Below are 23,645 nucleotides of genomic sequence, written 5' to 3'. Positions count from 1 at the left end.
TACCGCCGCGTCAACATGCGGGGTTTCGCCTCGGAGGACCTCTACCCTCGGAATACCGAACGGCCTACTGAGATTGCAAGCGACCTTGCAGCGCGACAGTATCCCGTCACGTCCGGTTACCAAGAGCGTCGGTCTACGTCCCCGACGAGCTACCGTTCGACAAGTCCCCACTCTTCCCGACGCCGCTCCTCTCCCAGCCCTAGCCGGGAAAACTAATACCGGTGGCCTTCGGAGGCAGGGTCGCTGATGTCGGGAAATGTGAAGATCCTTCGTCATCGTCAGGCCGACCCGACAAAGATTTCGCTTGTGTCATGTAGCGACAGCATCCGGCATACTACCTCCGATTTATGTGTAACGATTGATGGAGTGGATGTCACCTCGTTACTCGACACTGGTGCCGATTATTCAGTAATGAGCCGTGGTCTCGCCCGAGAATTGAAGAAAGTTTTGACACATTGGTCCGGCCCGAAAATTCGCACGGCGGGAAGTCACTTGATTGAACCTGCAGGCAAGTGCACAGCGCAGGTCGGCATCCGTGGTTTTGTGTATGTCCGAGAATTTATCGTGCTTCCTGAGTGTTCGAAAGACTTGATCCTTGGTCTAGACTTCCTGCAGACCAACGGCGCTGTCATTGACCTGAAAGAAGCGCTTGTATCCTTTTCGACGAAACGAGCCGTGGCGCGCATTGAAAACGAAGATCCGGGTCTGAACGTTTTGCGTATAGTCGACGATGACTTGAGGGTTCCGGCACGTTCTAGTGTGTTGGTTCTTGTAAAGCATGACTTATTCCACGATTACGAGGGCATCGCGGATGGGCACCTTCCGCTACTATTCGAGAAGGATTTAGCCGTTGCTCGAGGACTCGTACAACTCCAGAAAAGTTGTGCTACTGTCCTCCTGACAAATTTTGCTTAGGGGATGCGGCATCTCGCCAAGGACACGGCTGTTGCCGTCCTTCACGATGTTACTGCCTTGCCTCATTTATGCACCGCCGGAGTGAACCCTAAAGAAGAGGCCGCACCTTGTCATGCTCTGCAAACCGTTAAAATTAACCCCGACTTGAGGCCCGATCAGAGGAATCTTCTCTCGGCTCTTCTGAGCGATTTCGCAGACTGCTTCGCCACAGGCTCTAAGGTCGGTCGTACTCCTGTCGCCAAGCACCGCATCATCACCGATGAGACCACGTTACCGGTATGCCAGCGCCCGCACCGGGTTTCTCCTAAGGAACGTGACGCCATTAAAATGCAATTGGATGAAATGCTTGCAGACGACGTGATCCAGCCTTCGACGAGCCCATGGGCGTCGCCAGTGGTCCTTGTCAAAAAGAAAGATGGCACCTTGAGATTCTGTGTCGATTACCGAAAGTTAAATAGCGTGACCAAAAAGGACGTCTAACCGCTGCCCATGATTGATGATGCCCTCGACCGACTACGCGACGCCAGGTACTTCTCCTCATTAGACTTAAAACGCGGATACTGGCAAATCGAGGTGGATCAGAGAGACCGAGAGAAGACTGCATTTGTGACGCCCGACGGCTTATACGAGTTTAAGGTTCTTCCGTTTGGTCTTTGCTCTGCACCGGCCACGTTCCAACGTATGATGGACACGATTTTATCAGGTCTTAAGTGGCAGTCGTGCTTGGTGTATTTAGATGATGTTATTTTCTCGCCTACTTTCGAGCAACACTTCGACCGGTTGCGCATCGTGCTTCAAGCACTCAAAGGCGCACAATTAACGATCAAGCCTGAGAAATTCCACATTGCTTTCAAGGAACTACGCTTTCTCGGCCATGTTGTCAGTGCACAGGGCGTTCTCCCTGATCCCGAGAAGACTACCGCAGTGTCAAATTTTCCACGCCCCACCGACAAAAAGGCACTTCGACGATTTCTTGGTCTTTGTTCATACTACCGACGCTTCGTCCAAGATTTTTCTAAGATAGCTGGACCACTGACAGCACTAACCAGAGAAGACATACCCTTCCTGTGGGGAGACGATCAAGAACAAGCCTTCCAGGAGCTTAGAAGCCGCCTGCACAGACCCCTAATACTCGCCCATTTCGATGAAGACGCCGCAACCAACGTACATACTGATGCCAGCAACGTTGGCCTCGGCGCAATACTTATTCAGTGGCAAGGCGGAGTAGAACGGGTTATCGCCTACGCGAGCCGAAAACTCTCACGATCGGAGGCGAACTATTCGACAACGGAGGAGGAGTGCCTTGCGGTAATCTGGGCCATAAGCAAGTTTGGACCATACTTGTATAGACGACCCTTCCGTATTGTCAGCGACCATCATTCCTTGTGATGGCTGGCAAGCCTTAAATATTCGTCTGGACGCTTAGCTCGTTGGAGCCTGCGTCTTTAAGAGTATGACGTCACTGTTGTCTGTAAGTCGGGACATAAACACCAAGATGCGGATTGCTTGTCACGCGCGCCATTGGACTCCACTGCAGTGGAAAACGCCGACGATTTTCCCTTTATTGGGGTCATTACCCAATCCCATATGGCTAACTTTCAACGCAAGGACCCGGAGCTGGCGCCGCTCATCGATTATCTGGAAGGACGCGGTGGTAGAGTACCGATTGTTTTTCGTCGTGGGTTGCAGTCATACGCTTTACGAAGTGGAGTTCTCTACAAGCGCAATTAAAAAAGATCAAAAGAGACATTTCTACTCGTAGTACCTACCCACCTACGGCCTGACATCTTAAGCGCTTGTCACGACGAACCGTCCGGCGGCCACTTGGGAGTTAGCCGTATGCTTGCAAGAATTCGGGAGAAATACTATTGGCCGAAATTATTACCTTCAGTACGGTCTTACGTTAAAAATTGCCGTGATTGTCAACGCCGAATGACTCCTCCCGTGAAACCAGCTGCATTTCTTCAGCCGATCGCTCCACCGAAAACTCCTTTCCAACAAGTGGGGATGGATATTCTGGGTCCTTTCCCGAAGCCAATAATGGAAAGCGTTGGATTGTTGTCGCGACAGACTGTTTGACCCGATATGTTGAGACCGCGTCGCTCACCAATGGAACTGCCACCGAAGTAGCAGAGTTTTTTGCCCACGACATCGTATTGCGTCATGGCGCTCCGGCTGTTATCATTACCGATCGCGGGGCAGCTTTTACGGCCCGCCTGACTAAGGCTGTACTGAACCTTACACACACTAGCCATAGACGGGCCATGGCATACCACCCGCAAACTAATGGCTTGGTGAAACGGCTAAACAGAACTCTGGCCGACGTGCTGTCTATGTACGTGTATATAGAGCATAAGACCTGGGATCAAATCCTCCCATATGCCACGTTCGCATATAATACGGCACTTCAAGAGACGACGCGGCTCACACCCTTCGAGCTTGTCTTCGGCCGTCGAGTGACCACTCCACTGGATACGATGCTGCCTGTATACACCGACGACGAACATGAGCTTGACCTGGACATCGCTAGTTTTACCCAGCGTGCGGAAGAAGCGCGGCAGCTGGCAAGGCAGTGCATATACCTACAACAGAAACTAGACGCTGACCGTTACAACAAGGGACGGCGCTTCGCTGCCTACGAGCCTGGAGACTATGTCTGGATTTGGACGCCCATTCGTCATCGTGGGCTCTCTGAAAAATTGCTGCGCCGGTACCTCCGCCGCCTCAGCGACGTTACTTACGAAGTTGAATCCGCGATCCAAGATCCCTCAAGCCGCAGACGACGCAAGTTCACTGATGTTGTACACGTCGTCCGGATGAAACCTTACCACGATCGCCCCGCTGACTATTCTTGAGACTGATGGCACTCCGTTTTGTGTTGTGGTATACCATACCAACCTAGCATACTATCTGGCAGCTCATCGCATCAAGCAGCATTTGCAGCATCGAGGCGATGCTGCCAAGAAGGGGGGGGGGGGGGCAATGACACATGCCATTCATAGAAGACGAAGATTTGAACGGGCGATTCGGAGAAGACGACGAAGCAAAAACGGTGCTCCGCTTTCGTGCTGACCTGACTAGTTGTAGGTGTTCTTCGGTGCCAGAGTGCTAGAGCACCTTCTGTGTAACGTTACGTTACAATATAAGGCTCTGAGAAACACTACATGGCAACAAACAATGTCTCAGCTAGCTAATATTTATCTGCGCATATGAATGTTGTATCATTACCCTCAATACACACTGCCGCAGTCTATTCTGTATTTCGCAATGACCACAAATTAAAATGGAGGTTCAAGAATGCTTCAATTATTGGCGGACACATATGTGGCGCGAGCGCCGTATGTTCTTTAATGTATTTTGCTGCGCTTTGAACATTTAGACATTTCACAGCAAAATAAGCAGAAAAACTGAAAGATGGCTTAGCTCTGCTATGCGAGGATATACGTACAGAAAAGCAGTTACTGCCTCGGCATCAGGAAACGTTAATTTCTTCAGTCTTGTACTCCTTTCGCCAGCAGCTAAACTCTCCTTGGCTTCAATCTCGAGCGCATCTAAGTTCATCGGCGTTGTGTAATTCGTTTGCAGGAGAGGAAAAGCGTAGCATCTGTCATTCTCGGAAGGCAAGAAGCGCCGCCCCGCAGCGTTGGAGAGCACTCGTTCCCGCTTGGTCCTCATAGCTGACGGCAGATGGTTGACGTCACGTCCTTGACATCACCCTAATTGAGTGACTTAATTATTTTTTAGTCTATTTCTATATATGCTCTGTAAAGGCGCCCAGAAGGATGGAACGCCCGGCGGAGTCAGCTTTGTATATGAGTGAATCTCCTGGTGACGACATCCGCAGTTATGACGTCATGACCGGATGTGACTTCATTTTCACTTCCTGTTATTATACATGACTGGATTTGACGCCACGGCCGATAACATCCCCATGTGACGGCTATGGACGTCTCGAAACGTCTAACGATTACTATCGGTTAGGGATAGTTACCCATGACTAGCACTTTCTAAATACTAGTTAATGTCTGATTAGTGTTAGATAAACATCCCTTAGCTGGTAAGTGATGGTTCGTGATAGTTACGATGACCTCCAAATGCATGGGTTCCTATGGGCATCTGCAACGGTGGCGGAGCTTGGCGAGGTGGCTGGAGCAGCTGGCCTTGGCTGTGACGTCACTCGGATGCTTCATACCACATACGGCAGACGCGAAGCTCGATTCAGACCCTCATAGTGAAGCTTTTCGCTTTAAAAGATTTCCAATATCATTTATCTGCATCGTTACTAGCGGCAAAGCATGTCGTTATTTCGAAATTCCACATTAAACATATTGGTTCTCGTAGAAGAGAAACTTTAACAGTAAGATATTCTTTCGCTGAGGAAGGTTAGTCCTTACAAAGAGGTTGTTTTGCGTAACTTGAACCAAGGGGTTTAAAATGTGTAGCTTGTAGCTGGCAGGAGCTAACTCTTTTTCTCTTATTGAACCGAACAGTGCAAGCGGCTCAGAACAGAAATAGGGTAAGTGTGTCATAATCGATAACAGATATTTACCAATGTTGTGAAAATTGGTTGTTCCTATGTCGTCATTTAAGAAAAAGCTTGTTCATAAATGTTACGGCTTATTATGGGGCGCTTGTCCAGATCTTCTTAGTATAAATATTTTTCTCACCGTAATGTTCTACAAGTCTGATAAGTGCAAGTACGTTTGCATCAGCACCAAAACGCAGGCTGTCTCTTCTGCATTTGAGGTTTTACAAGGTTAGTAAAAACCGACACTTGAGAGCGAATGCCACGTGACAATATTGCTTGCGCGCTTGTACACTACATTGCACATTTCATTGTTGAGACAATCAACGATTGTCATTGTGTGTTCCACTAAATATGCATTTTACGGTAATAATATCACTGAAGAAAATTTTTTCACATTAAGCTGGGCAATGCAGAATAATGCCGTTAATCCGCGTATAGCAACTTAACAAGTGTATTTCTGCTGAATTGCAACTCTTCAAAAAAATAGGTCAAATGGACCAGTGCAGATTCTGTAAAGCCTATACTGCTTGATTGCTGCATGACTTAAATTCTATGTAAATTACTTGCGACAGCAGTGTTGTGGTTAGTAAAATGGTGCTTGTCCATATCCGATGCCACCAAGTGGGAGGACAGACGAAGTCGGGAAGCAATACAAGTAAGAATACTCACATTCTAATCCATTCGTAAAGAGAGCTGCAACTTCATTACAGTAGAGTTTCTGAACTTCTATGCATTGTAAGCATAGTGTAGCGCTCTTCGCTAATGCATTGTTGCCTAGAGTCGGCGATTAAGTTACCGTGTGGTTTATGAACTTTATGTTTAACGCCGTAAATATTTTATGGAATATGCATATTTTATATGAAAAAGTCAGGACCAATACACTCACCAATAGATCGAAAAATGCTGTTCTTGCGGCTTCTGGAGCCCCTCCCAATGTGTGCGCAGGATTACTCTGTCGAAAAACATAACGAACCAGCCAGAAGTTTTAAGAAATAGCTTGTTTGTATTGTAGCAGGATGTAGATGCTCGCTTCAGCTATAAGCGGGTAGCGTGACTGTCGGCCAGCAGCTAAGTTTTCAGCTGAGAAGCTGTTTCATTTAGACTAAAACGTTTGTAGGCTTTATTGTAGCTAGTATGCCTTGCACACTTTCAGTATACATGACTGATTTAGAAATCCGCAGCTACCAAATTTCGCCTGCCAATGCGAGATAAATTGGTGATAGAAAGGAAATGCACAAAATACAAATCTACATAACGAGGTTTAACTCCACCTTTGCATCGGAACGAAACTTTCAACCACATTAGCGAAACTTGGAACTTTGTAGAACTAGTCAGATGCCATGACCGATACGTACAAACCTTAGACTCTGTGCTACTTTCTTCTCTATGGCCCGATACATCACGGCATGCCCATTTCTGTTCAATATACCCTGATGCTGTTGAGAATAGAACTTGTTTATGCTATGATAGTTATCTCAGGATAGTTAGTAAAAGACGTATGCGGGAACCACACAGCAAACGCGAATAGTTTTCTACTATGAGTAGCTTTGAGCTGAGATTCTATAAGAAACTGTGTGGAGTCATTTCTACCCCGTCATTACTGTCTAAGCTATCATGACAGCGCAACGTTCTTAGAATGCATAGGAAACAGCGATGAAGGACGATTTTCTACCTACTTAAAATTCCCGTAATCAGCTGCTCTTTTCGTATTCAGAGGTTTTGAGAGTAACCGTAAACAAGTAAAGCCCAGCGCCACAATCCATGTAATAAGTTCGAGGTACTGGGTTTCTTCTTTACCTTGTTAGTCATAGCACTGTCAAGGCAGTCCAGAAGCTGAAAGACAGGACGCAAATCTGAATTTAGCATTGACTTTTGATTATTACAAAATGTTTTCTTGAAGTAAGGTTTAATTCAGTCAGTTAAAATGGCTTCTAAACAAGTAGTTTTCCACCCAGAACCTCCTAATCGTGTGTGAATGCCTATGTAGATGGAAAGGCAATGGCGAAAAAATTGGGCTCTCGAAGTGTTATAATATCTGAACAGGATTAAGGTCGCATAGTCAAAGGGCTAAATATATTATCTTGATGGGATTGTAGATTTTAGGGGAAATAGCATGAAGAAAATATATCAGAGCAATGTCAAAAATTCCCAACTCATGAGGTGTACAATGGGATTGAGTTATGTAACAACCATGTATCCAAAATATCGCCAATTTCTAAAAGAAGGCAGAGCCTCGTATCGAATTTAAAGAGCTTTGTGCGGTTAAGAGCAGCGATGTCTGGTGGCCATATTGTTCACATAAACAGGTGCTTATTATATAAGGGGCTGAAAGGCAAGATTCCTTAATGTTTAGTTTGAGAATAAATGCGCTGGAACAGGAAACTGTTGCTCACCAAGAAAAAGTATAGGCGCGACACTTAAGCTCCTCTTCAGAGGGTATGATGTACCAGTGCGGGAAAGGAGGACGCCATTTGCTTCCAAACGTCTTCACGCATTTTGTAAACGAAACTGGAAGCCTTCGTATGTGCCAACCGCCAGTGCCATTTCATTAGAAAAAAAAATATTTTTTCCTGTAGGCGTGGTTGTAATTCGACCGGAAAAACGTGATCCCTTTACTTCTGCCAGGAACCTGTATATGCAATTTGCTATGCGCATACCGCTAAGTACGTATTTTTTGATGCTATCTCTCACATTCTGATAAAGCAGCTAGTATACATGATACATCATTCGACATATATACCTAGCCCAGGTTTTGACAGAACATAATAACATGCCTGCGTGGCTTAGCGGCACCGTGTGGAAGTAATCGGGCTCTAAGAGTCCTTCTAGGCGCCTTTTCGATCACACTCTCTCAGCTCAGGACGAAGGCCCAGTTTGAAGCGCTTGCAGAATCGGCCATGTCATGTGTCCTGTTGTCGTCGCACAACATGATGAACAGACAGTGCACGAATATGCTACCAGCGAAGTACCGCCTGCCAGGCGCATGCTTGTGATTTATCGCCCGCACTACAAGTGCCAGAGACAATGAGGCCAACTCCAGATTTTCTCGAGAATGGCCCAGTAACGCTGCTTTAAATGTCTGTGCTAATAATTTACAACCCACTTTTGCGAGTATTTTTTGCTAGTCAAAAGAGAACGTCATCCATATGGATTATCATCTCAACAATATCTTCTGGCCATTGTAAAAAGAAACCCGCATCGGGAACAGGTTTGTGCAACTTGGCGCATGTTATTTGTATTGCTCGTCTTTATGTCCTCACGTAAAGACTACCTCGATTCTGCATCATCATCATCATCAGCAGCAGCAGCAGCGGCAGCCTTACTATACCCACTGCCGGGCAAGGGCCTCTCCCATATTCCTCAAATTAATCCGGTTCTGTGCTAACTGCATCCACTTGAATGGAAATTCTGCATATTCTTGCCTAATTCGAGTTCGCATATACGTGTCTACGTAGGTATCTCTTTGTTGCAAATAATATCTTTGTAGGCTTGTTTTTAAACTGCATTATGCCTAATCCTTTGAATGGATATTTTCTTAGAAAAAAGACCGTAATTTTCATAAATGTCCTTACTGTAGTCCTAGTTAAAACGAATTTCAAACATAAACCTCGTACAGACTGAAACAAAGCTCAACTCACTATTTTCTGTAGCTGTCCTCGCATGCCAAACGGCCACCCATCCCCTTCCCACGCCTTCATTCGTATTACCTCTCAGTTATTTCTCCGCTCCTTGTGTTTCGTCTCTTTTTTTCAGCAAGAATTTGGTAAAAATCAGAGAAACAAGTTCCGCGTCCAACACACTTGCAGTCCATACTGCCGTTTGCGATTACACGGGGCTAAGAGCCCGCTGTGTACTCGAGGAGACGGACGAATTAGACAGCGGTTTAGGCTGTGATTCATAAATTTTGGCCGCAGTGAAATTTGTTAGGGCGCTTTCTCATCATTCGCTAAGTCCCAGCCCCCATCTCCCTCCCGCTGTGTCGGTTCTCTGCGCGAAGCTCTCTCTTGGGGTTTCTCTTGGGCTGCCAATTAGGCCTGAAAAGGAGCCATGGTGCATCACGCTGATCACATCAGACATTAACATTGGCTCATCTAGGTAAACCGAAGGTCAAGCGAGAGCTCTTCTTTATTATGTAATGGGATTGCGACGGTGGCAATTTGAGTTGCACGGCATAACATTGCCGTCAACTTGTGATTGACTAGTAAAAAACCTTTTTGTACACCGGATTCTAGCTTTATGAATCATGATAAATTTGTGCACAGTGTTGGTCGAGTTAAAGCGGCTAAATATCAAGGCTAGAGAACAGGATGAAAACCCTAACCTGACAAGTACTGGTGTTGCATAATGCATCACATACACAACAGAAAACAGAGCCCACCATGCATAGCCAGAACTAGACAATCATGTAACCAACTAACCCGCACGCAAGATTGATTCCAAAATGAGGATATGTTATGATTATTATCATTTTAGCACGGTTTCGCTTTGAAGCTTCAGCTTTAGTTTGGGTGAATGTGAAGTTTCCCTACAAGCATGAAACATGCCTTTTACGTTGACTTGAGCTAACATTCTAAAATTCGCTCTGCGCAGTCCCTTGCTATTTCTTTAGCAATCAACGAAAAACTAGAGGTTCTTTAAATTGTCTCCCTGATGCATGCTACAAATTGCAAATCAAGAAGTCTTCCCGAGCCCATTCCCCCGTTGTTGAGTCCCTGTAGTAGATCCTTACTATTCATTTATCGCTACCTTTGGTAATATTGTAGTTCCGCACTCTGTCCATCATTTTTTTTTATCCTTTGGGCAGCAACACTGCGCTTTGTATGTTGACTGAGAACCAGCATTTTCTGATGAATGCCGACACACCGTCGAAGCATCAACCATATATTGTCCCTTTATCATATCTGCACTGTTTCATTATACATAGAATGGTGTGCACACGTTCGGCCTCCCCGCACCCTGATACCCTACACATTCAAGCTTATGCGCCGCAGGCCCTCTCGCGAGCTTCCTTTTCTTTTCCCGATTGGGAGTTCACTCGTGTGAGCCACGACGGTGCATGTCCGGCCATTACATGGTATCCGATGAATCGCGACGCGAAACTTTATTAGCGAGAAAGCTGCTAACGGGGTGATTTAACTCGGCTTGGACTCGGACACGCTGCCGGGAGGCGCCATTATTGTGAAGCACGTCGTAGCCTGTTGTGACGTTCGCCGAGGAAGTCCAGGGTGTTTTTTATACTGGCCCTGCAGTGGAGGTTGCACCCTTGTCAAGCCTCGAGACGAAGCCTGTTGCGGTACCCTGCGTGAGTGGCTTCTTCCACCGCAGCCTGTCTTTACGCCGAACTATGTATTGTTAGCGTGGGGCTTCTTTTCTCGGAATATTGACCTGCCTTGTAAACCTACCTAAATACATTTGTTTGAAAATTTGTTCGCTGCAATACCAGTAATGCACTCTGTGCTGATTTTGTGGTCCTAGAATACACCGGTGTTTTATCCCCAATGCTTACGGCGTTCTACTCATCGGGTAGGCTCACGAATTCAATTCAAGAGTGTTTTACATTCGATACATGGACACACACACGAACACAGATATAAAGAGTGAGCACTGCTTTAACTAACAGAATGAAAAATGTTCTTACCACCCAGGTAGTGTTAACAGGTATGCTGGTCATGCAGTTCTCAATCATTGCGCAGGCGTAGCCAACAGACTGCGTAAATATGTATTCGTAATTTTTTTCGTTGATTATATTGTCATCTCAATCAATATTACAGAGCTTTAGGGCAAAAGCTTAACCATATATTGGGAAGCATTCGTGAACTAAGTTTACGTGACAGCACAAATTTTCTTTGGAGGCGATATGATGGCTTTTTTAACCAATAAAGAAAGCATTGATAAATGGGACTCGTATGTTACATGATTATTCAGTGCACTGTGCGAAAAAGAAACTGTTGTCCCCGAAGTGAGCGCGTAAATGTGGAACAATTCTCAGGGTGTTACTACTCGCAGCTATGAAGAATATTCATTGTATGTCACGTGCCTTGTTCTGGTTCTCGAAATTCGTCGATGAGGAAAAGGTCAGCAGCTGTAATCGGTCTTTTGGGCGCTTAGTACATTTGGAGATTGTTATATCAGTGCAACAGTATAATAACGGTGCTTCGTATCATCAGACACACGAGAATAGGAACGCCTCAGCAACTAAAAACTTCTAAAGACCAGAAAGAGAAAAAAATGAATTCACAGGATGGCAACAATATTATGAGAATTTTCAATGTTTACCGCTTGACAGTGCAAACAAAACTGTAGTCTGCTTACTTTGTAACTCCTGAAAAACACCGAAGTCACCTCAAAAACCAATAGCAATTCAATAGAAGATGTTAAATCACAGCATGGCGATTCCGCAAACAAGTTTTAAATACAAATGTGTGATCAGTTTCAAAACATATGAAAGAATATTTCAAGAGCTCAGCTGTGCCGCATAAGAAGACAGCGCTGAGAAATAGACAACTGAAGCTAGGGACTCATTACAAGGCTATTTGCATAAGCCTATTATTAGCCACTGAATATGCCACCGCAATTTCTGCAGGCGGCTTCTGTTAGAATGAGCATGGAATATATCTCCCATAAAATTACTAACACTGAGAAAAAATCTGCACCCAATTAAATCGTGTCACGCGGAGTGCGGACTGTAATTTTCAAACGGGAGACAATGGCTTTTTATGATGAATAAGCGCGGGCTGCTAGATGTCCTTTATCATTACCGCTTAGAACCAAAACACTGGTTTCGGCTTCATAAAATGTCACGAATGAATATCCACCTAATAAAAAAAACACGCCTTAATTTACCAGAAATATGTAGATGGCATATCGCCCACCGTGTTGCTCAAGCAACCAAAAAGGATGTGGTAGGAATACATCACTTTTGTCGCTGGATGATGCCTGATATTTTATTGCTGTCGTGATTCCGGTTACACACTTGAATGCAGAGCAGCCAATACCGTTATTTTCCTCCAGTAAAGAATGGATGGCATAGTCCTTGCACAATTAGCAAACGTCACTTCTGGTGCCCTAACCACATATTTTGTTACGATTCCTTCTCCTGAGCGGAGGCCAATCTACCAAAGGCCACTGAATATACCACCACGATTTAGTTCAGTCTTTTCACTTAATAAAAAGTTGCCCTCAGTTTCTTCTACACTTTGCCATGGTCAAATTGATTGGACAACAGTTTTGGTGTAGCACTTCGCGACCTAAAAATGAGATATGCCTAACTAACAAAAGTGTCGCATTTGCAAAGCAACACAGCTCCTTAAAGAGCATGAATTCATAATGGAATTTTATGTTAGAAGGGAACATTTGCTTGTTTCACAGTGAAGTCATAGTTCTTCAGTGCGTGCCAGTGCAGCTCAATATGGATTTTAAACATTTCTTCCTCTAAACAATTCGGGCTTGCATAAACTGTTGTGACTTGAAAGAAGACATCGATGTGCACGACTCTCCATAAAAGACGGAATATCAACAAAACCTAACTCCTTGCAGTGTATCCAGGTAGAATGAGAGGAAGAAGATGGTTTACACGGAATGAAGGAGCACTGAACAAGGTTAAATAGGGTACGCCGTAGTTCGCAGGTTGAGCCAACGTTTCGACTAGCGGACTTGTCTTCGCCTGGGCAAAGCGATCATCACTGGCAGGGACTTAAATACGCTTTTGCTTCCAAAGAAAAAACCTGGGGAGGGGAACGTGGGTGAGAAGTATGTAGGTGAAGGAATTTGGAAGGAAGTGGGTCCATGAATTAAAAAGAAAAGGTTTCTTTAGTATGTATTTCTCAGCTTGGAACCAGGAATCCTGTGGCCAGAAAAAGAAGTAAAAGCGACAATACTGGAAAAAACTGCAATATATCTTACAAAGGGAAATGCTTTGCAGAGGGCCCTGATAAGGAATATATATATATAATAAGGGGAAAACGTCTACAAGCTTTCTGTAAAGTGTGTGTGTGTGGGGGGGGGGGGGGTCATAAAGACACAGAATAATAACCGCATAGTGAACCACAACTGACATGCAAAAGAAGAAAGGACGAAGACAAACAAAATCAAGTGGTATGGGGGGAAATCTGTTTTTGGAGAAAAATGTCTAGCTTATGCTATCACAGAGAGGAATAGAGTGTACATGAGTTGTGAATAAACTGTACCAGTAACACTGTGTGGCATTGTTTTCCCGAATAGTTATAATGCAGAGAGAATATATGTAAGGGATTGTAACGTTCCTTTAGAGGTATGTATTCCTGTAGGTTCCAATGTTCTAAATTTATGAATTAGATATGACTCTCTATATTTTCTCTCCTTGCATATTTAAAGGCTGCCTGGAGAACATATAATTAAATTTCTTCGAACTTATTCTCTTTCTGATTAAAATGCTGGGAAACTGCTTTAGGGAGGCTTTTGCCTTTGTCTGCCCAATTCTCATTAAGCCTTATGTTCATTGGTTGCCCTGTATCTCCGATGTACTGTTTATGACAGGAGAAGCATTCTAGAAGGTACACAACGTTTGAAAATATGCAGTTAAAGCCTGATTTAATGTGAAAAGTGATATCGCTTGCATTTCTTTCAACCGTGGTGTCTTTTTGTATATGACTGCACGTCTTACATCTAAGTCGAGACCAAGGGTGTGGTTGTGTTGGATGCTTGTTGTCGAATTTAGAATCTACTAGAATATCTCTGTGGTTTGCGTTACGTTTCCATATTACCCTTGGTGCCTCCGGGAATATTCTCTTCAGGCGTTCATTAAATGTTAGCGTGGAAAGCGTATTTCCGCAGAATATTGTTGATGTTTGGAAGGACATTAATGTATATAGTTACAAAAGAAGGCTGGCGTTTAGTGTTGGCCCTTGGTCGTTTCTTGAGCACATCGTTGCAGTTTAGGGGCTGGCTTGTTCGAGGGCCATATTAAGGAAGTTACCGGAATAGTTCCTCTGGATCAGTGTTGCTTTCTATGAATGTAGTCTATTCAGGTAGTCATTATCATCGCTGCATATTAATCTAAGCCGTGTCGCCTGTTCTACAAATACTCCTTGCTTACGATATCTCGCAAAATCTAGGCCTTGTTGCTTATCTGTTGGCTTTCTGTACAAGGAAGTTTACGTTTTCGATTTTACACTGACACCATGGTGTCGAGAAAGTCGACTTTTAATTGCTACGACTGACAAGTGAATTTAATGTTACTGTGATAAATATTAAGATGTGAGACGAATGACTAGAGTTATTCTGATCCATGCTGCCGTATCATGCAAATAACGTCATTATAGCGAAGGTATATAGGCGGCTTTTCCGGAAATGAGTTTAGTATATTGAATTCTAGAACTGCCATGAATATATTAGCGTAAGCTGGCGCAAGTGGATATCCAATGCTGGCTCAAAATATAAATGCAGATAATAGAATGAATCAAACCCGAAATAATTTAGAATTCAGTTCAGTTCGGTCGTTCAGTCGTGTCCGACTCTTCATGACCCTAAGGACCATGTCACGCCACGCTTTACGGTCTGCCGCTATCTTCCTAACATCACATAACTTCATCTGCAGCGCCTCGAGGATGCCATCTAATCATCGCGTTCGCTGCATACCCTTTTTCCGATGACGCTCAACCTTTCCCATCAAAGCTTTCTCCAGCTACTCCTCTCTTCTCAACAGATGACCAAAGTAGCTAAGTTTTAACTTTAGAATTTGACCCTCCAATGAGCAGTCAGGGTTTATGGTTGACAATATCGAGTGATGTGATCTTCTGGCAGTCCAAGGAACTCTCAATAGTCTACGCCAGCACCACAATTCAAACTCGTCAATTCGTCGGCGGTCAGCTTTCTTCACAGTCCAACTCTCGCATCCATACATCACAACTGAAAAGACCATAGCACGAGTTATACGGATCTTGGTTAGCAGTCTGATGTCTCCGGTCTTAACAAGGCGGTCAATGCTAGCCATGACTCTCTTTTCCAAAAGCAGTCGTCTCCTAATTTCATGGCTGCAGTCACCTTCCGGGGTAATCTTGGATCTCAAGAAGAGAAAATCTGTCACGGCTTCCATTTCTTGTCCCTTGATGCTCCAGGACTTGATAGGGCAAGACGCCATGGTCTTTGTCTTTTTTAATGTTCAGTTTAAAGCCAAACTTCTCACTCTCTTCTTGTACGCGCATCAGAAGTCTCTTGAACTCAACTTCACTTTCTGCCAATAAAGTGGTATCATCCGCATATCTAAGGTTGTTGATACGTTTTCCAGCAATCTCACTGCAATTTAAAGTTAGGACTAGTTTAAGGAGCGAGCGAGAAATAAACTTCAGAAGCATGTGGATGGCGCTTGCTTATTAATACTCCAGAGAGGGCGTCGATACCTTCATCGATAGAAATGTTATTGTAGAGTACCGCAACCTCACGTGTGGCAAGTATACAATCATCTGCAAGATCGGTGGTGTTATTAATACGCTCAATACTTCGGACAAAGTGAGACGTGTCCTGCACAAACGAAGGACGCTGGGTCTGGAGGTAGACTAGATGATGATTTAGGAATATTGAGAGGTTTTCTGTAGGCGTAATATTGTTAGAAACAATTGGTCATTCTGGTTCGGTCTGGCGTAAACAAGGCTACTGCGGAAACCTTGTGGACATTGGGCAATAGGTAAAATCGACCTGCTGGTTTGTTTGTCGGCTTAAGAAATTTATAGTCAATCTCGGTAATTAGTTCCCTGGCGAATAGATCTCCTATTTTATTCAGGATGACTTCACTGAACTGTTCTGTAGGATCGGTATTTAACTTTTCATTGTGGCAAGAGTTGTTAACCTGTCTTTATGCGTCTTTCTTGTAATTTTCAACTGGGAGGATCACTCTGCTACCACCTTTGCCAGCAGTCTTGATAACGAGGTCAGGTTTTAGATTAGTCAGTGTTCAGATTCTTGCAACGTAGAATTATATGTTTACAAAGCACCTTTTTTCGGCATGTTTAGACTACTTTCGATAATACTTAAACCAACTTCTAAATCGTTACAATATCTAGTCAAATTCAATACCGAACTACCATTCAATGTTTTCTCAAATTTCATATTTTTTGCATTCTCAGGGCATGATGGAATGCGACAAATACTTTTTTTTTTACTTTCGCGAACTCGAAAGCAAGAACAAGGCGTGAGAAATACTCGAAAATATTATGTTTTATAAAGCTTGTTTCACATGTTGTTCCTACTGTTTTCCGTTTACATTATATGTCGTTTTCACGGAAGCTTCAAATAGAGCTTGTGCATGGAAACGTTTTCTCGAGACTAAAGCTTCAACAAGCGACATTTCGCAAAATCACCCATATGCCAGATATTTTGCAGAACTTGCGATGGTCGCTTTCGGAGTACGGGAGGTTTCGCATAGAATGACCAATGTTGATTTGGAATGTAGAGTAATTTTGGACAAATTTGAATGAACGAAACATTTTGTGGTTCAGGGAGAAAATAACAGTTTTTCCCACCTATATAATAAAGTCACCAGTGCGTTGGCCGTACTCCTCTTAGTTCGAAATCAACTTTGAAGAAATTTCGCGAAGGCGAATATCTGGTGCCTACAGAATAAATATCCCGCAAGTCGATCTAATAGTCATCACTGGCTTAACAATAGAGAGAATATGTCGGACTCAAGTTTTGGTGAAATTCTATATAACGCAAGTTTGTAAGTTCTTGAGAACCTAATTTTTTAGGTGGTCCTCCTAAATTTGTCAGTCATCGCTGAAATGGAGATATTAAAAATAAAGATAGATGCTGATGTTTTCTAATATGTAGTGAAACAGCGCATGCACAGGTAGCCATATTGTGTGGGTAGCACTGCGAAATATCGAAGGTGCCATTGACCTGGTTACAGGCAAACTCGGTTGCACGTCCATTATTTTTAAATCCTAATGAAATGCTGAGAATTTAAGGAAGCGGAAACCGAAAGGTGACCCATCAAAATTTATATCTAGGAAACTTTGTAGGACATGGATTGGTGCGATTTCGGCGACGTTATATTCTACTCATGAAGGAAGGCTAAATTTTAGGACTGGCGACACAGAATTTAGAACTCACATTTGAGTCTGAGTATGTTGGGAATGAATTTAGGACAAAACTGGGCAAGTTCATATTTCGGCTGTTCGAAGAGGAGAGGTTTTGAGAGTCCACCTAAATTTGGAGGTCAGCACTAAGGTACCCATAGCGAAATCAGGTTGGACGGAAATTTTGGTCAATGTTGGAGATAGTCCGATTTCAGCGGCAATGGGACAGCCAAATTTCGAGGGGCATCGACCTGTTTTTAAAACATCGCTTAGTTGGATTAGTAATTAGGGTGGATACCGCTTTTGATGACATTCGGACCTAATGTTTAGAGGTTCGAGAAGGCCATATTTTAGAAGTTCCACACTTAATGATAAAGTTATCACTTAGTTGGCCATGCTTATGTTAGGTTATGTAATTTTTGTGATATTAAGAAGATTCCAATTCAGGGGCTGCAGATGCTATATTTACGGGAGGTGAGTTCTAAATTTGGGGTTCACTTCTGAATTCACCATCACGAATAAAGACGATAATGTCGGTTAAAACCTAAATAATCAATTTGGGCTGTTAGGGGACCAGATTAGGGGATGTTCCTGCGCAGTTTGGATGTCCTCATTGAATTCGCCAAATTATAACTTGTTTGATATTGTACTCGTTCGCACCAAATTGCGGGTGTCGTGAGGACCAGATTTAGTGCTGAGCAAAGACACGATGCACATATATGCCGACGTGTTCCGCGGATGCTTCTTTCGACCATGAACCTGAAATCCTTGCGCACGAAATTGCGGCATCCGTCTTAGTGCCATATGGTACCTGCGATAGTTGGCAAAAGAAGATTGGGGTGAGGCAAATATTCTTTTTTTATTTTATGGAGAGAAGAAGAGGAATGATGTGGCTTCTAAATGATATTCTCTAGAAGATGTTTTTTAAAGAAATGTTGGTGGGCAGCGGCATAGATAAAACAGAAATGCAGGAAATGGATTTTTTTTCACTACCCTTTCGCGATTACCAATAAAAAACTACCCTAATTTGCACTACCGTTTTGTAGCAACATAGGCGCATTAGCACATGATATAATTGTAAACATGCGCTAGCTACAGCGTCAGGCGCACAAGTGATCATTGCTGTGACACGAATTATTTAAAATACATCACTCAATAGTTATTTGTTGCTGAGCATTCAGACGTGTTATTTGTAATTTAAATAGAGCGTTTGGAAAGCGCGTGTTCTGGACGGGCATTGAGAATCACTTTTTCTAACACATATTAGACGATAAAAGAATTGCGCAATTAAAGGAATTGTATCACTGTGCAAGTTTTGCATCGTATAACATTTCAACATATCTTGAGCTTTGTTGATCTGGGTCGTCCTATCGTGGATCTTGTTGAACTGACTCTGTTTTCTTGTGCATTTTACGTAGTTAATGTATATAGAACATTCTTTCAACGTTATATATATTATGCTCATTGAAAGTGTAGTGTGGCCCAGTCGGCAGCATATCTGGCTAGCAAAAAAGAGTAACGGGCTCGAATGCTAGATGATGATTGTAAATACAAATTTTATTTAAACAAAATAGTTTCCTTTCTCAATGTAAAATATTTCATATATGTCTCGACACTTTATATGGCATTACTCACTACTTCCTACCTCGTCACAGTTCATAGCAGCATTTTGTGACCATTGAAATGTACGTCGAAGATTATGGAGCAGGAATGTCATAAATTTGGCGGCCTTAAGAGGTTTTTAGGGACACGACGGCTGATGACGAGATGAGAACGACCCGCATTTTGCTCACTGGGAGCCTTGAAGCTACGACTTCAGAATGTACATGGGCTAGGAATATTTACAGAACTCAAAAGCCGGAGAAAATCTAGATGTAAATCATTGTTATCGCCCATGGCAATTGAGATCTAGTTATTTTAAGAATACAGCGCTGAAGGGTTCAGTGCTCAGGAAATCCGGCGTCAACATTGTGCGAGGAAAGTTAGAGGGCTTCAACACTGCTGAACCGAATGTGGAGCGAGAGCTTTACATGCGGGTGTTCAAGCCGCATTAAAATTAAATTAAATTGGTTCACAGGAAGGGAAAGGCGCAGTAACTGTCACACTTGCTCTGTGGACACCCGAACCGCGCCGTAAGGGAAGGGAGGAAGGTGGAAATGAAAGTGGAAAGAGAGAAAGAGGAGCCGTAGTGGAGGGCTACGGAGTAATTTCGACCACCTGGGGATCTTTAACGTGCGCTGACATCGCACAGCACACGGACGCCTCTTCGTTTCGCCTCCATCGAAACGCAGCCGCCGCGGTCGGGTTCGAACCCGGGAACTCCGGCACAGTAGTCGGGCGTCTTACCACTGCACCACCCCGGCGGGGCATTCAAGCCGCATATTGAACATTACCAGCGCTTTGTTGAAAGCATCAAAGTTCAACGGCTTTCTATGCCGAAATCACTTTTATTCCCCGCGAATGCGATGCCGGCCGACGCTTTCCTCCTCTTGGTCTGCTCTTATCGGCGGCGCGCTCATGTGCGGTGCGGAAACTACCCTTCTGCTCATCTCCGCGCCGACGTGCACTGCTGCTGGGATGCTGCTACCCTCCTCCTCTATGATCTTCCGCTCTGTAGCAACTACAGAGGCGCAGCTGTTTGCCATGGTAACGGTGCATTCGAAGTAGTGGCCTCTGCCTGACTCCTTAAAATGCGTTTCAACTAGCCTAAATGTAGCTTTCGCAAGGAAATAGCAAACATTGCGGCAGCAGTAACTGGCAGCTCTCACGGCCGGGCACTGATTCAGCCATTGTTTCAAGAATGAGATCAGAATATTAGGGCGAGCTGCGAACTGCAATTACTCATTTCATGTAGAATATTATTGAACATTACCAGCGCTTTGTTGAAAGCATCAAAGTTCAACGGCTTTCTATGCCGAAATCACTTTTATTCCCCGCGAATGCGATGCCGGCCGACGCTTTCCTCCTCTTGGTCTGCTCTTATCGGCGGCGCGCTCATGTGCGGTGCGGAAACTACCCTTCTGCTCATCTCCGCGCCGACGTGCACTGCTGCTGGGATGCTGCTACCCTCCTCCTCTATGATCTTCCGCTCTGTAGCAACTACAGAGGCGCAGCTGTTTGCCATGGTAACGGTGCATTCGAAGTAGTGGCCTCTGCCTGACTCCTTAAAATGCGTTTCAACTAGCCTAAATGTAGCTTTCGCAAGGAAATAGCAAACATTGCGGCAGCAGTAACTGGCAGCTCTCACGGCCGGGCACTGATTCAGCCATTGTTTCAAGAATGAGATCAGAATATTAGGGCGAGCTGCGAACTGCAATTACTCATTTCATGTAGAATATGCAAAAAAAACATGCAGTAATTCTGCATGTCATGTCAATCACGCTACTCGTAGATTACTTATGCTCGTACGCATAGCTTCGTTGAAGCGAGACATAATGGCGCTCGTTAACCTGCGCTGATGCGTCATACCCTTAAATGTCGTGCTCCAGTGTCCCCTATAGCATTTATACTTTCTTTTTTCTTTTTTTCCAAACAACCCAGACTTTGCTTTGTAGAGAGCACACTATTAGGTGGCAGAAAAAGCAGGCGTTTAAGATATATGAATGCAGTATTTGTTGCTATAACAGTATATGCGTTTTCTTTTGTTCAGGGCACCAATAAATTTGATAATATAAAAACTGTTCTGTCCAAGCAAGAAACAGATGAGTACCATAGACATAATATATATATATATATATATATATATATATATATATATATATATATATCTTTTTGGTAGACTAATCGCTGAGTATTTCCTGCCTATAAACGTCGACTTGTTCGATATGTGTCTTAAGACGCAACATAGCGGACCACGATCAGTTTCAGAAGCGCTACAAGCGATTGCACACGTAGTAAAAGGGCCATTTTTTGGACTTTATTTTTTCGCAACAATACTTTCACTTTCCTAATATTTATCGTTCGTCCTAACCTAAAAATAATGCTAATTTTAATTCACTCTAGCGCTCGCAGCAAGCATAATATTTCTAATCAATCTACCGGTAGCTGATTCTGTGTCAATTGCATAGACACATACACACCTTGCTAACGCTATTAATATATTTTCTTCTATCAAACCTCAAGGTTGTATGAAACGCCAAACGTCGAAAATGAAAACTATACACCTATTCGCTAAGTGTTCATGTTCACATGTTCCTTATTCTATCTTAAATCGAATATTACGGCATGGTGTGGTCAAGATTTGCGTGAGGTTAAAGGATGAAGCGAAAGGTTTTGTTTCGTATTATAAAAGCGCCTGTATATAATTGGGCGCAATGCTGATTGTTTTGGATAGGTATTCCGAGCACTATTTATATGCCTTAAATGACTATTTTATTGGGGAAATGAAAGTTGTTTTAGAAAATGCTTAAGCATTAAATTCAAAAGATCTTATGTCAGTGCTGTATTCACACAAATATCGTCCAACACAGCACATCAGTCTCCTCAGTTGCTACTACCATAACTTGCAAGTCAAGTTGGGGTTAGGATGTTGCATTCATAGAAAGGGATTTTATGAAGTTGTTATTGTTGTCATTATAGTAACAATTTTAAGGAATATGTCGGTGCTATGTTACATGCAGTATGAAACAAACATATTTGAAGCTTTTTTGTAATATATTGTCATATATGTTTGGAAACATCAACCACGAAATTCCTTACCGTTTTAAACTTTTTAGGATCGATGTTCTTCATGATGACGAAGATTGCCTGGTGACAGTCCTTCATGATTGCTCCAAACAATGCCTTAGCCCTCATAAGTCTCGGACCAAGAGCTGTACGAAGCAAAAGAAGTGTATAGAAAAACAATGGGACCCTAACATGCCAGAACATTTCGGCTTCTGCTTTTCAAATTTGAAGGCATGCTGAATTTTGCTCTCACTCAAATGCCCATACGCATATCTCAAGCAATCGATGACAAACATTACATTTTGTTGGTTACAATTTTCTGCATTTTCTTTCATTATTTCAGTGTCAAAGGAGAGTTTAAGCAAAAACAAGATTAGAAACTTTCGAAGTCTTGCAGAAAGTTGGTTATGTTTGCTCAGTAACATGCCAAATAGCACAAATTATGGGGACGCAATAGTAATGATTTCTGGAAATTTCAAGCACAGTGATTGTTTTGACGTGCGGGCAGCGCCGCTTGTATTCAACCAAACGCCTTGGGATCATCCGTCGAGTGTTCTAACCGCTGGCGCAACTGGTCCTAAGGAAACGTAGAAACTTTGAGCAATATATGATGCGGAAAACTCTTTAACCTAAAAACCCAAAGCTCGAGTTTAAAGAGCGTACTTTGTACACGATAGGAGGCATGTAGACTGCTCCGTTACTCATGGTATAATTTAGCTAGGGAAATGTTCAGGGAATGAATATATTTCGCACTTTGGCATATGCTGCAGCAATGAAACCTGAACAGAGACATACAGCATAGTTTACGTGACACCAATCATGACAGCGCAGCCCTAAAACTATTGCTTGAGTCAATCCTATCAGCGGAGTTACCCGTTAGAAAAGAACGAGTGATAATGGTGTTGTGCAAATTCAATTGAAGAGGTGGGTATTTTTTAGGTATTAGATATCTTCACAAAGCTTGAAATACATCATGTGCCTCGATATATTTTTGTTCATTTCAGGGTTTGGCACACATTTTTCACCCCACCGCGTAATTGCTTTCCCTTCTTGCCGACAGATTTGGTATCACTGGACGGTTGCCTACTGCGATCAATGAACCTGGCGTGGTTTCTCTACGATAGTGGGTCGACTCAGGTGATGTGATCATACATGCAACATATAGCTTGTTTCCTTATTGGCAATAGTGATCTGGCTTTTATGTTTTGGTTTGGGATTAATAGAGCCGCTGTGTGTTGAATTGAGTTCAAACCAGGAGCGAATAGTCTGAACAACGCAGTCGTCTGAAAGATAAGAAACAAACAGGTTTCATGTTTTTTTCACTTCTGTCAAAGAGAGCTCTGGGAGGAAGGGCCAGTCCCTCCAAAAATGCAAGCCTGTGAGTTAGCAACTGTCCCAAAAAAGTAGCTGACCTCCTGCAATGGTGGCCCTTCGATCCTTGTCGCTGAAATTGCGCTTAGAAAGGCTATAAGATAGAGCCATCCAAA

At 43.5% G+C, this 23,645-nt stretch overlaps 1 protein-coding gene across 2 annotated transcripts in view; it reads right to left on the bottom strand.

Annotated features, from left to right (window-relative positions):
- LOC146188612 (uncharacterized) overlaps window positions 1-22,299 on the bottom strand; it is a 37,118-nt gene extending 14,819 nt beyond the window's left edge. The window contains exons 1-4 of one of the 2 annotated variants that reach the window (XM_084603150.1): window positions 22,192-22,299; window positions 11,082-11,150; window positions 7,241-7,276; window positions 6,330-6,395 (exon numbers count right to left, since the gene is read on the bottom strand). In XM_084603150.1, the coding sequence (XP_084459276.1) occupies window positions 6,330-6,395; window positions 7,241-7,276; window positions 11,082-11,150; window positions 22,192-22,287 (267 nt within the window). In that variant the 5' untranslated portion in view covers window positions 22,288-22,299. Of the gene's footprint in view, window positions 1-6,329; window positions 6,396-7,240; window positions 7,277-11,081; window positions 11,151-11,755; window positions 11,932-22,191 lie in introns of those variants that run through there. The other variant, XM_084603151.1, reaches the window with a different exon arrangement.
- Between the last annotated feature and the right edge of the window lie 1,346 nt (window positions 22,300-23,645).

This window comes from Amblyomma maculatum, chromosome 5 (genome assembly GCF_055883805.1).
Source record: "Amblyomma maculatum isolate TAMU_Amacu chromosome 5, ASM5588380v1, whole genome shotgun sequence".
Taxonomy (NCBI): Eukaryota; Metazoa; Arthropoda; class Arachnida; order Ixodida; family Ixodidae; genus Amblyomma; species Amblyomma maculatum.
Note: the sequence above shows the minus strand (reverse complement) of the source record. Positions and strands in the feature narration are given on the sequence as shown.